This window comes from Hyalella azteca, unplaced genomic scaffold (assembly GCF_000764305.2).
Source record: "Hyalella azteca isolate HAZT.00-mixed unplaced genomic scaffold, Hazt_2.0.2 contig4657, whole genome shotgun sequence".
Classification (NCBI taxonomy): domain Eukaryota; kingdom Metazoa; phylum Arthropoda; class Malacostraca; order Amphipoda; family Hyalellidae; genus Hyalella; species Hyalella azteca.
In genome coordinates this window covers 1-14,941 of record NW_025934869.1, presented here as the reverse complement: position 1 = coordinate 14,941, position 14,941 = coordinate 1, and the positions used below count along the sequence as shown (strand labels likewise).

The following is a 14,941-nucleotide window of genomic DNA, read 5'->3' as shown; positions in this document are numbered from 1 at the left end:
TTTCGTGACTTGATTCACAAGGGATCAGGCCTTTGGAACCCGATCTTTCTAAAGCTGACGATTGATTGAGATAGCTGCTGGACTTATTGCCTGCTCCGTAATTTGCTAGGCATTTTAAGACTGAACATATGCTCCTGCATAGCTTCGTCTAGTCTGTTTTTGAAGATGTTCATACTCGGAGCTTCAACGATGNGCCCAACAATGTACCTTATTCGATCATTTTAGCGAAAGTGATTTCCAGCGTTTACTGCCAGGTCACCTAGAACTATTGCACATGTCTGGCACGATCAACTGCACGGCACTGGTAACGGCAATGGACTGGTTGGAGGCGCTGCTGGAAATCGCGGTGAAGGCAGCCACTGAACCTTGAAGCGCATAGCAAGCGAGCAACTCTTGCAGCATCGTGCGTCTGGCAACTATTTGCTCTCTCGCGACCCTTTGATTGTTGTACATTAACCTTCAGTTTAGAGGCAACAGAACCATAATTGTTCATGAACTTTTCAACTTGAATATTCTTCGATATTCACTTTAACCCTTTCGTGACTGACGGGAACCACTAGATACGAATAGCATTGACGACATTATATGTCTCCCAGAAGAAAAGATTAAAATAAATGTCAATAACTCACACTATCATTCTAGGACTTCATTGAAAAACAATTTTATTTCATATTCAGTCGCAAGTTTAGGTACTATAGCTTTTACATCACTTGCTCGTTTTCCAGGTTAAGTAGCAAAATTCGTGAGATAGCTGCAGAGTTGAAGTAATTTCATAAAAATAAAATTAAAATACTCACACGCTTGGATTGGAGAAAATTTGCACAGCCTTTAGGCGTGAGACTCCTGGAGTAGGACAACCTGCGGGCACTGGGCTTGCCTCCAGGTTCACAATGCAATTTTAAACGAGTAGGAGACAGAGGACGAGATTTAGATAGTAAGGTTAGTCACGCGGGCGGAGAATCTGGCAGCAGGAGATACGGAGTGCAGGGACTGGCTGCGTGGTGGGGTTGTTCACCTTGGCATGGCGTCCTGCATATGCATTCTCAAACATTCCTTGTATGAGTGAGCATCCAACGATGCTTGACAGAATACTTTGGATTTAATTGACAGGTAAGGATTAGTTGATGAGACATGCATTAATTCTATTTTGATGTACACTTTCATAGTTACACAGCTTACACTACTGGCTACGTTGCTCAGATGGTCAAGTAGCGCCATGCAAATTTTGGCCACTTTACTTCACTGGAGCAATCATCTTTAGGCTAGGTTAGGTTAGGTTAGGCAATTTTAGTTCTGGAATGTTCACGGTATTATCTGCTCTAACAGTTCCTCAAATTTCGGTTAATCGATCAGTTAATCAATGCTTCTATTCTAAACTAAACTCGACACTGTAAATCAGACACTGAATTTACCACTCATGTCAAACTTGGGCTCTACTTACCCATTTCCGATCATTGGAAACAACAATTGGTATGCGCCTCCGCGGCCCTGGACTCCGCTAGTCTCTAACCTTCCTCATTCGAGGAACACCAGCAATTCTTCGTATCGTCACACCAGAAGTTTTGGTCTGCATTATTAATAAGAAGGCGACATCTAACGCCTGCTCGCCCCTGCCACTATAATAGCTCGATCCACCTGAGGCAAAAAGCGACCGCCCTTTTGACGAATATTTTGAACGATTAGACTTGCAGTGCCGCCAACTTATGCCTAGTATCCAGTTGCAAGGACAAGAAGAAAAAAATTTAGCTATAAATATGATCTGATTGAGCTGGATGAGGATTGAGCTGGATGAGGATTGAGCTGGATGAGGACTGAGCTGGATGATGATTGAGCTGGATGAGGATTGAGCTGGATGATGACTGAGCTGGATGAGGACTGAGCTGGCTGAGGATTGAGCTGGATGAGGATTTAGCTGGATGAGGATTGAGCTGGATGAGGACTGAGCTGGATGAGGACTGAGCTGGATGAGGATTGAGCTGGATGAAGGCTGAGCTGGCTGAAGACTATGCTGGATGAGGACGCTGTCGTATGAGGACAGAGCTGGATGAAGTCTAACTTGGATGATCACTGAGCTGGATGAGAACGTGCTGGGACTAGGACGTGCAGGGTAATAACTACTATATATTGGTCTTTTATTTATTTATATTTATTTTTTTAACCTGGAATTAAAGTCTACCGACAAATAAGTCGGTAGACTTGGATGAGGACTCGCACATAAAACTCTACGGAAACTCGGACTGACAATCATAATATTTCAAAGTTTTTTGCCTTAAAAACCATCACCACTAAAACTCGTCACATATGAGCACAAGTAAGTTATCAGAGAAAATTTCGAATTCCTGAATTTGCCAGAGTTTGGAATCAATTTGAAATGTTTTTTAGATTAAATTTCTAAGCTGGTCTAATTTTAAAATGTACTCGAATCAGTAATCATCAAATAAATTTCAGACCTTGAGAACAATTTGGTTTCATTGAGCTTAAAATGATAGTTTTTGCTTAAATCCTACTCAGTATTAAAATAAATACTAAAAGTCATACGGTATGCATCGTCATACGCGGTGCTACGACGCTTCAAAACTGACGATAGCCTCGGCCCCTGCCATCAACGATGAGTCTCTGTCTCAACAATTAAATGTAAATATTAAGAAAAATTCCGTCAATTTTTATCCGGTTTCCCCGAACTTGCCCGCAAACTTTGGAATTCGTGCATCTTCATGCCGTGCGATGTTACATTTGATCTCCGTTTTACATAAAGGATAAACCGGACATTTTTAGCACGTTATCCACGCATACTTCAGTTCACTTACAATTGGTTCCTCTTTAATCAAGTAGCCAACTTCTAATCTACATTGCTACACGTATTGCATTGTCATATTTTTTATACTGGGCCTCTTAATCGTTGTAGTTGGGAAGAAGTTGACGGTGGAAAAGATGTGAAATGGACGAAAAAATGTGCAGTAGACATTAAAGATACCAACGGTCCTTTAGTCAGTCAAGCGTCACCAAAAAGATGTTAAATTATCCGCGTGAACCGATGCGATTTAACGAATTTTTACATACTAATCATTTGTCATGAACTGACTTCGAATTTTCGAATTTTATCCAAAGACAGAAGCACACTAATGTAGGAAGAAGTTAAACAAAGAACACTTTTATAAAATTTTTATTTAAATAACAAGTTTATATACAAAGACAATATATACAAAATACGTTCAGGATTAATTAAAGAATCGACGTACACTAATAACGCAAGTTTAATTATAATCACAGCCTTATATGCAAGTCCTAATGTCACTTAAGCAATAATCAAAAGCACCAAGTGTATTACTTGATCAGTTTAACTGACGCGAATTTGAAACCAGTTTTACTACCGTTTGATATGCAGTTACGCTACTGAGATCACTGCCTCCTAATCCAGATGTTCACTCCTTATCCTATTATCTATATTCTTACTAATAAATTTTGATCGTAAGTCATCTACAGAAGTAGGACCGGCTAATAAACATTATCCTGAGCAATTCTCGATCACGAGATAATCAATGGTCATTTTAAGATCAAAGTTATTCTTTAAATAAATTAAAAAGACTCATTTGAATACAACTCCTGGAAAATATTATACCCGGAATTAGACAGAGGTGTAATAGAGATTGTTTTGTTCTGCGAATGTAGAAATAAGGCAAAAATTAATACTGAGTATCTTAATACTTGTACTAATATAGTACAAGTATAGTACTATATTAGTAGTACTACTATATATAGTATATATAGCACTAATAGTAATATTTTTATACTAAGTACCTTGTGGATCCGAGATACCATGGCTGCGATCTACCGTGAGAGATGTGATGCCGGGATTACAGGTAGATTAATGATGAGAGGGTCGCAAGATTACAAGGACTAGAAGATTCTATAGCATGGCGACAAGAAAACAATTATATTCAATATAAAGAAAGCGTTTAAATACACTAATTTTTTTAAAAAGGCATTTTAATATAGTATAAGTTACGAAATGAGTAAAAGTAAATGATATTGAAACATGAAATTTAATTCAATGCCAGTAGATAATTAAATATAATTTAAATTTGATTGAACATTTTGATAATGCAATCAGAACATCGTTTTTAGTTTCGGAGCTCTTCTACTCGATGCCTGCTTTAATGACGATGAGGACGGTACCTCTGGGCCAGGTTATTGACAACAGCAGCAGCGGAACGAACTCCATTTCTGATGACGCCAGGAAGTCTTGGAACAACCTTCCTGGGTGCATGATGTCGAGAATTTGTAGTGATGGACCAAGCAGGTATACTTCCTTTGCTATTTTTGCCGAACCTTTGTCGCATTTTCTCAAAATTTGTCTTTGCTTTGGCGAGCTTTTCCTCCTTGAAGACGGCCCCAGCCTCAGCCCCTTGCTTGATGATGTTTTTCATTGTATGGATCAAGTTGTTCTTGTTTGCCTGACTTGCAGATCCATTTCCTGGAAATTGATCAACTAAATTTAATGCAATAAAAATGATAAAACAAAATTATTTTACCAAATGTGACTTGATGACCTGTAAAAAAAAAATCGTGAAAAAAGTAACTTGCCATCAAGAGAAAACAAGGTAAAGTTCTTTTAAGTTGGATCAAGTAAGATTCGAAGCGGAAAACGTATGATTAAATTTAACTGAAATTTAGGAACTGAAAGATGCTAAAGTTTAGTAAATAACATTGGAGAATAAGCAAGCAATTTCACTTCCAGAAGGAATCCAATAAAAAGAAATACTAACCGTAATTGAAGGGTTCACTCCTGGCAGCTGCCGGTTTTCTGACTTGAACATAGTATGGTGCGGGTGGTGCGTAAGTCATCTTGGATCTGCCGGTGGTCATTGGAGAAAACACAGGCTTTGTTTGATGATTAAATGGGGGATTGAAAGCGGGTGCTGGATTCTGGCTTGGAAATTTTGTTTCGGAAAGGCCTCGCAATTGTTCGGATTCGATCTGACCAGAGAATTGCTTCGTCGCAGCCGCATTCGTTTCGAAGGGAGGCTGAAGGAGCAAATTATTTCCGTGTGAAAGACGAACTCTCCTGGCAGTCGGAACTTCTTCATGATAGTGAGTTAGATAGGGAACCCTAAGTGTAGTTGTCATTGTACGCTGCCGAACGGGTGCAGGAGTAGACATTAGATGAATCAGGTTATCGGAACCTCGAACTTCTTCGGGTGGCTCCGTGGAATTGACGACATTTGCAGGTGGCAGCACAAGTTCGGTTATGGAAATCAACGGTAGAATGGTCGAACCGAACACAAGTTCGGTTATGGTAGAATGGTTGCGATGAACTATCCGTGAAGGTTCAGTGGTCATTGAAGAGGATAAAGTAAGATCCGTGGCTGCTTCCACATACGGCTTTTCTTCCTGTCTTTCAAACATAATTTCTTCAGCCTCCTTATCGCCGAGGGTTGCTGTTATGTTCGTTGGAAGTGGAATGGTAGTTCTTGGTTCCGAAGTCGCGTTCATGCCGGAAGATTCACCCAACTCGTTACTGAGAACCGAGACGTAATTTGTGAAATCAGATTCTCCAGGATGGGTGGAGGTTGGAATCACGGGAGCACCTACGAGAAGGATAGAATTAATCACGATTCGCAATTTGGCATCCAGGAGAAAATGCAGATTATACTTTTATATAAGCCTTATTTTTTCGCGGTTTACAGTCGACAAAATATTGTTTCATAAATGGAATTCGATTTAATCCCAAATGATGGACATTAATTCGGAGCTCAAGCAAAAAATATTTTGTCACTGGAATTTCACTTTCAACGAGATTTTTATTTTCGTTATGTTGCCTGCAAATACACATCAGGTTGCAGTGTGAAAAAATAACAGATAATATAACTTTGATTGTCGCTTACTCGTGACCAAATTCTCAATTTCACAAAATATAAACTGTTTATATGCAGAACAATACAAATTTTTAGTATACTTATTTGTTTTTGATTGGGTAGTGTAAAATTAATTTTTTTCGCAAAAATTTCATCAGATGAATGTATGAGCAAGCTGTCTGTCCCACCAACTTACCTGAGTGATTCTCAACGCTGTCGCTCGCAGGAGTGGTGACGATGAATTCACCAAGCGCTGAAGATGAGATTTGTCTTTTGGCGTTGCGGGCACTGCTCGATTCAGGCTCTTCGGCGATGCTGGTGCTTACGGAAGACGTCGAAATACCGTCATTGTGGGAGTCCAGAGGAAAAGGCGTGCTCACGAAACCTCCAGTCGATTGCTCGGACGGAGATGCAGTCGATGATTTCGGCTTGTACGATACCGAATTGGACTTTGTGGATAAAGTGGACGACGAAATAACTGGAATATTTTCTGTTGTCGAATAAATTGTTAAGTTCGGAGAATGGTTGAAGTTAGTTAAAGTAGCGTCACTTTTACGGCTCTCAGTTATTGCAGAAGCTGTGGAGGTACTCTGTATTTTCTTTCTGAAAAGAATGGCACCGTTTTCCAAGTAAGGAACAGATTTCATCCAGGATGGAAAGTGCCTGGAACGTCCCGAAATTTGAGTGTTGTTTGGTTGGGGAGCAACAGGACGCCTCGTGCGTCGCGGTAATGTATCAGCCTCATGAATATCTCCTTGCCGGGGAATTTTGGCACCGGTGGGGTTACTTTCATTTCCGACAAGATTCATCTTACTTGGAAGAGGGAGTTCAGTTTTGTTTTGATCTTCCTCCGTGATGCTTATCGCGGGCTTAGAATAATAGTTAAGAAAGTTTGTCGCTTCAAAGTCCATTTTCTTCGTTGTCTCACTGCGCATAACGTAATAGGGTGTCACGATGACAATCTTCGGAGTAGTGGTTTGCACAGGCGGTTTTGTCATCTTAGTGTGAGGCCAGACTTTGCCTTTTTTCCGGGGAATTTTGGTACTATTGCTACTTGGAATGTACTGCGTACTGGTGGTACTTTCATTGCCGACAGGATCCAAATTACTTAAAAGAGGGAGTACAGTTTTGTTGTGATTCACCTCGTTGACAGTCAGCACGGTCTTAGAATAATAGCTGAGAAAATTTGTCGCTTCAATATCCTCCGTTTTCTCACTGCGCATAACGTAATAGGGTGTCACGATGACAACCTTTGGAGTAGTGGTTTCAACGGGCTGTTTTGTCTGCCTTCGAGGAGGCCCAGCTTTCGAGTCGTGTAAGGAAGGAATCGGTTTCTCTAAAGTTTCGTGCAGATCACGCGTAAGATTGTGGTTCGCAGTTGCCAGCGTCTCGTTGTCTTGGCACAAATCAGTATCGCCAAGATGAAGCCGACACCGTACAGAAGCCTGGGACTTCGATGAAATTTCTGCACTGGCTCCAGCCGCGTAGCTCCTCTGGAGCTCTAGACGAGGCCTGGGAAGAGAAAGGAACGATTCGAATTTATGATAATTAAATTATATGTACGATCCGAAACAAATATGTCAATAACTATGTATTATCGGCTGCGAATGGAATGCAAAATGCAAATTATTTCATGTAAATCCCTCTCACAGATACAAACAATAAGTCCGAACCAATACAATGTCTGTCAAGTTAAGATTAGCAAACGGAATGAGCAAAGTTAAATGATATCTTTAAAGATTAGTTGATCAACAGAAGATGAAACAATCTTATATGTTTCACGTTATGAGGGACAAGCAATATGGGCTAACCGATTATAACATTATTTATGTTGTCTTAGATAAGTGTTGTTGTGAACTGCATTGGATTCGTTGAATGAAGATAGTTCTGCATACCCTATTGTGGGAGCCTAATACAATTTGTATGATGATACGAGTATATACCGTTCAGTTGATACAATATGGTAATATTACGGGTGGATAAAATATATAATACTTGATGCAACACGTGTAATGTAGCGAATGCATGATACATGGTACTACTCGTGTAATGTAGTGTAAACAACTGTAGCGACTCAATACAATTGTAGCGAGGGTATACTAGTATAGCGAAGGCATACAAGTGTAGCGAGGGTGTACAAGTGTAGCGAGGGTATACAAGTGTAGCAAGAGTATACATGTGTAGCGAGGGTATACATGTGTAGCGAGGGTATACATGCGAGGGTATACAAGTGTAGCGAGGGTATACAAGTGTAGCGAGGGTATACAAGCGTAGCGAGGGTATACAAGTGTAACGAGGGTATACAAGTGTAGCGAGGGTATACAAGTGTAGCGAGGGTATACAAGCGTAGCGAAGGTATACAAGTGTAGCGGGGGCATGCATGTGTAGCGAGGGTATACATTCACACATACCGTGTAGTGGGGGCAGCGACGAGTAAGGCGGGTGCCCACAGCGCCAGCAGGTACAGGCGCGACGCTCTCATGCTTAGCTCCTGCGCACGCAGTACAGCCTTTCAGTTACAAATTTATTACAAGTTTATTGGTAACAATTCATTAAATTTAAACTATTTTATTATGAATAATCTCATTCAGGTATGGAAGGTTTTTCTCATGTCTAATTCATTCATTTAAGAATTGTCCAAGATTTTATAAAAGAGCTGAAAAAGCTGCGAAAAACTATGCTTCGCTCTCATAAACGATTTTACATTAAAATAGAGACTAGTTAATAGAATCGTGATTTACTAAAAAAATCACGCAAAAATACTCTTAAAACTTAACGGCTGAAACTCAAACGAGTTTAAATTTTATCAAAATTGATCTGGATTAAATCTCATGTGAATATTTTGCATAACAATATTTCCCGCGTTTAACTCAAGATCTAGATACCAAATTGATCTTATAATAAATGAAACTTCAATTTTAAAAACCCTTACCGAATTTTCCAAAGATAAGAATAAATGAAAACAATACCTAAAATATGAATTAAATGCTCACTTTGGATAATTTTCCTGTCTCAGGAGTGGATCATAACTACTCGACGGTTGAGCTTGACTGATGACAGCATGTCAACTGCACCTCCTTATATACCCTCGACCCCGGCTACCCTGCCTCACGAAGTGCTGTGGTCGAACGACCGGTTAGGCCTACTCCTTATCAGTCACTGATCTCTGAAATTTCTTTGTTATCTATATTATTATTTTGCTTTATGGGCGATGCTCCAGAGCATACGAGATTAGGAGAAGACAGTTTAACCAAGAATTTGAAAGCCCCAAAAAAATCGTATATCACCAGACCTTCATTGAAAACGTTTAGGTATAATACCAGCTCCATCAGTTGAAAAAAGCCAGAAGTGATGTTCACTGAAGTGAATAAATTCATTTAGACGAAAAAATATAATTAAATTCGATGTTTCCACATTTAAATATAATATACATGTACATGTTTTACATCCTTTTAAATTCTTGCTTCTTGAAGTCATGTAAATTTTCTGATTATTTTTCTTTTAGAAATTTAATCCCTGAAAATATTTCACTTCCGATTTTTTTCCAGTAATCTGATATTAGTTATAGAAGCTCATTTCTCCTCGTAATCAATAGAAATAATCTCAACAGCTCGTGTTGAATTTAATCTCAACAGCTCGTGTTGAATTTAATCTCCACAGCTCGTGTTGAATTTGAGGAGCTCAGCGAATGATTGCTTGCTTTTACTTGCACCAGCCAGGACTGTGACAGAAAAAATATAAAAATTTGAAGAATACAAAATTAAATAAAAAAATAACTAGAAATCTGAATAATCCATGGGTATTGTAGGTTGTTTTATAATAAGATTTTTGTCTCTAAAACTGTCGCCATTTTGAATCTCAAGTGTGATAAAAGATGTAAAGAAATGGGTTTCAAAATTAGTTTTCTTCATGATTTGCACGTTGAAAATAATCCAGCATTTTATGACCAGCGTTGATCAAGAAAACAAAGTAAAGGAATTACTCCCCACACTAAATCAAGTTGAATGGCAAGAACTATCGCCTCATTACTCAGAGTGAAGTGAGTTGTTTGCGTGATCACTCTGTGCTTGCTGCGAGTTGGTGGAGAAACGAGCACTCTGTAAACGATGTAAAAGTATTATACCATGCATCAAGAGTGTAAATCCCACTGATCGTCTTAATAACTTAATCATGCAGCTTTTCCATCAAATTATTCAGCTAGAATTCATGAACTTTATATTAAACTAACATGTAATTTCTAAGTTTATTAATTGAAAAATTACTGCTGCATTATTTTTGTTTCCTAGCTAAACGAAGTTTAAGCACGCCTGTAAAACTATGTCTCTTACTTAAGGTGCCGAAATTACTTCTAAATATTCTCGTTTATGTTTCAAATATTGGCAAGTCCTTCTTTAACAGCAAATTTCTGAAGTCTTTAATGAATTTATAGAGTTAAGATATCACGTTCTCAATTTATATTCGCTGTGAACTCAACATTCTGTTCATTTACGTTCCAATTATCACTGGGTGATTTTTTTTGTATTTTCGGGCTTGGCATTTAGTTCTTTTCCATTTTAGTTTAGTTCCATTTCCTGTGAAAACAGAAACAAATATCACGCATTTACTGCGCTCATAAGAACACTTGATTAATAATAATACTCGTAAACACGAGAATAGCCAAGACACAGCTAAGTATATCTCGCAGGACCAAGTGACCACTAACTAAGAAGGCAAGTCCCCATACATTAAATTTACGACTTATTTCCGCCCTGAAGAAAAATATCCGACATAATGCTGGACTATTGAGAGATTAAGTATTTACTACCTGCTGTACGATGTGAATAATTGAAGAGAGCAAGTATTATCTCGTGCCCATATTGTGCGGTTGACCACACTGATATAGCAGCTTGTTTATACTTTCTGTGACACGCTTGCTTGAACAACAGATGAGTCGCCTCTCGCCTATAAATTAAAAGCTACATATTTTATATGAGAAGTTGATAACAAAACATTCCAATGATATCTAGAAATCTGGAAAATTAGGATAAGTTTTGCACAACCAAGTACGTTTCTGATTTTATTGTTTTATTGAGTACAGTGGCGACTTTAGTGTAAGTTTTGTATGATAGATAAACTGTGTCAAAATTTAGACAATTCATTTTAAAATAATTTGTAATTCGCCGAATATGCTATTTTATAATATCTTTAGTGGTTCATAATCATGAAAATTTTAGCATATTTTGAAAATATCGAATCAAAATGACATGGAATTCTCATATTTCTTGTACCACACATTATTCACAATTTGACCTGGCTCAGCTATATTAATTTGAAGATGCCTGTGGCGCATCGTTGCATGGAGGGCTTCCCAGCGTAACGTCCGTTTAAATGCATGACCTAGCGCATGTAGCCAATTTTCAAGCTATTAACAAATTTTGAATTAATCACGTCTATTTGTTCATATTCTTCTCAGGACTCATATCTAATCGCGTTTCTTTATAGCAATGAACAATTCATATTTTTCGGGCCTCTAGCATCCACCGCAACTGCAGCTACATAAGCGGTGGCTGACTCAACTCTCTACACTTTGAGCGATGGAAGAATAGTTCTTCGCATTCCAGGCCGTTTAGAATGATAAAGAAAATCTATCAATTACATTAGCGGTCTGTGATAAACGCGTGTTTACAATTGTGATAATGTCTCGAGTGATGTAGCAGTTCCCAATGTCTCGAGTGATGTAGCAGTTCCCAATGTCTCGAGTGATGTAGCAGTTCCTAATGTCTCGAGTGATGTAGCAGTTCTTAATTTCTCGAGTGGTGTAGCAGTTCTCCTAATGTCTCGAGTGGTGTAGCAGTTCCCAATGTCTCGAGTGGTGTAGCAGTTCCTAATGTCTCGAGTAGCAGTTCCCAATGTCTCGAGTGGTGCAGCAGTTCCCAATGTCTCAAGAGGTGTAGCAGTTCCAAATGTCTCGAGCGGTGTAGCAGTTCCAAATGTCTCAAGAGGTGTAGCAGTACTCAATGTCTCAAGAGGTGTAGCAGTACTCAATGTCTCGAGGGTGTAGCAGTACTCAATGTCTCGAGTGGTGTAGCAGTACTCAATATCTCGAGGGGTGTAGCAGTACTCAATGTATCGAGGGGTGTAGCAGTACTCAATGTCTCAAGAGGTGTAGCAGTACTCAATGTCTCGAGGGGTGTAGCAGTACTCAATGTCTCGAGTGGTTTAGCAGTACTCAATATCTCGAGGGGTGTGGCAGTACTCAATATCTCGAGTGGTGTAGCAGTACTCAGTGTCTCGAGTGGTGTAGCAGTANAATTTTATTTTCAAAAATAAAAAAAAATTATTTTTCAAAATTTTTTAAGATATCAAAATTGTGTACATTTTCAAAATTATTTATTTTGTCAATTGGTTCATGCATTGTCTCTGACTTTTTGCAGTTGTGCAAAATTTCAGATCAATTGGACAGGTCAAATTGTGTCATATATGGATAATAAGATTTGTAGCAGACGAAATTATTTTTTAATTTTATTTAATAATGAAAATTTTTGTTTTAATTTATAAAATTATTTTTTATGTCAATTGATTCATACATTGCCTCCAGCTTTACGCAAGTGTGGCAAATTTCAGATCGATTGAACAGGTAGAAGTGTGTTAAATATCGATTATAACATTTGTAGCAGACAGACAGACAGACAGACAAACAAACAAACAAGAAGTGAAGTTAAAGAGAAGTGTTGTAATAACGTGCTTTTATCAAACTTATTTTACATACTGTCAACAAATTGTGATTTTTCAGGAAATAAATCGTAATATTTAATCAGAATAAGTCGTAAGAAACAAATGCATAGGTGCATGTTGTATGTTAGTTTACACTGGCTCTTTATCTCGTTCTTCCATCGTTTTAACGGCAAAACGCATTAAAAATTCGTTCGCAGTTTTTGCCTCAATGGTTTAATAAAAATTCTATACGCACTGTAACATAATTGAGAACAAAGCAGCGTTTCATGCGAGAGAATTGTCAGATTTTGACCGAGACACGAGACTGTCTTCTTATTCATGAGTATAATTTAGAAGTAGGCTAATTAAAAAGCTTGATAACATGCCTTAGGTATACTTATTTGGCAGAGTATTATTATACTCTGACTATTATACAGTACTATAGTACCTGATTAATACACAGTACTTATCGACTGCTCGAGAAATGTTTAGCTTACTAAGAAATCTTTCCTCTTATAATATTTTATGAAATTGCAACAAGGTTGTCTATTACGCGGCCTTACCGCAAAGTTGCTTTTCTAAATAATACGGACTATATAGTGTTTGAATTTGTAACAAAATCCACTACAACGAAAAAACATGTCTTTCTTCCCATATCACATGCTTGATCAAGTGACAGGATTCCCCGTTGAAAACTTGTGTCTAATTTGGCATTGATGATTCCTGTTTATATGTACTAAAAACGCTTATATACCTACTTGTGCTGAATTAATAATTGCGGGAATATATATGTACTCGTGGGTTTTCAGTAATAGAAATAGTGGAGCCAGCTTTTAATTGGCCAAATTTGATTTGTCACCCAGTCCAGACTCTGACGAAGAATTGTTACAGCTTGCTTTGGTTTCGATCCCCCAACTGATTGCTTCAGCCATGCTGTTGCTGCCACCATGCTCATTTAACCAGAACTGTCACAGAAAACTGGGTTCGAATAAGCTTTTCACTGCTTCAAAATTAATAATTTGAACTGTAACACATTACTACTCTTTCAAAATTCAATAACGTCAGAGCTGTAACCAAACGAATTATTCAGATAGCAGCAGAAGGCTGTGTGCTTGTGAAACAGCTAGCTGTAAAAGTCAAGAATTAGCATCTGGTCGGACATGGTCACATGGCCTATTCTTAAGATCTGATAAAAACATTTCTTTTTTTCTTAGTGATAAAGTTACTCCCAGCCAGGCATGTGACAGGCCTTCAGTTATCTTTTTAAGCAGGCCGTGTGGGGAGTAGCGACAGTTACATTGGTCACAGGGTTCTACAGTGTGCTACTTCTACATCACTTTTAAACCGCCAACAACAACGAGGGTTCCACAGTCGGGTGCCGGAAAGAGAGAACTAGAGGCGTATTACTTCCGTTCTTGAGCGCACCCCATCAGCGGGTGAAGGAGGTCTCGGGCAAATTTACGGCCGGACCCGCGGCCGGTCTCGCGGCCGGAAGGTTTTCTTAGTGAGTTAGTGTTTTATGTTTTTTTTTTAGGTTTTTGTGTTTTTAATGGAACCTGTTCCTAACTGGACCTAACCTGCGAGGTTTTCGTTAATTGGCTAGGTTTTTTCTATGTTTGGAGTCCGGCGGCCGCGAGACTGGCCGCGGGTCCGGCCGTAAATTTGTCCGAGACGTGGGTGAAGGGGTTAGTGATAGTTCTAATACTAGAGTTGTCAGAAATGATGGAACCAATACATATTTTTCATATTGCGTAGGTTTCTTCATTATTTTTTTTTGTTGTGTGTGACGTTTATATTTTTTTCTAAAATGGGTCAGCGTTTTACCAATTTGTGTCGGGAGGTTTTACTGCTAATGAAGACGAAGCTTTAATTACCTATGTATTTTTCCCGGATCCTGCATAATGCTAAACATAAAACTTCAAAATCAATGGTTGGACCAGGTTAATGGATTCACATTTAACCAACGATACAACTGCCAAAATTCCGCGGTTGAGGAAGAAACGTGTAACCGGACATTTCAAACAGATGACAGAATTAAAAAGAGACCATAGAGTGTACATAGGCCTAAAATAAGGAATATTGTTGTACTACTGGTAGTGCCGTAGTGGTATGACTCAATCTATTCATAATTATCTCATTTTCTGGAAATACTATATTTATTCATGTCCGTGCGTTTTATGACATCATGACGACATCAGCCAGTACTGCATCATTTACCCCTACTTCTACTTGTCTTGAAACTCGCAATGAGCCAAAATCTGGATTTCAAACACTGAAAGAAGGCACCATTGTCGAATTTGATTTTGGCAGTTTTAAAGTAATCAGCCTTTTAGGTCAAGGAAGGTGAGTGGAATTTAATTTTGTCAAGTCATGTGATGCCACAAACACAAAGC

At 38.6% G+C, this 14,941-nt stretch overlaps 1 protein-coding gene across 1 annotated transcript; it reads right to left on the bottom strand.

Annotated features, from left to right (window-relative positions):
* Positions 1 to 4,154: 4,154 nt before the first annotated feature.
* On the bottom strand, positions 4,155 to 8,337 carry LOC125177758 (mucin-5AC-like). Its single transcript, XM_047880104.1, has 4 exons — positions 8,267 to 8,337; positions 6,052 to 7,367; positions 4,767 to 5,588; positions 4,155 to 4,474 (listed from the first exon to the last, which is right to left on the bottom strand). Exons 1-4 carry the CDS (start codon positions 8,335 to 8,337, stop codon positions 4,155 to 4,157), a joined length of 2,529 nt encoding a protein of 842 aa, XP_047736060.1.
* Between the last annotated feature and the right edge of the window lie 6,604 nt (positions 8,338 to 14,941).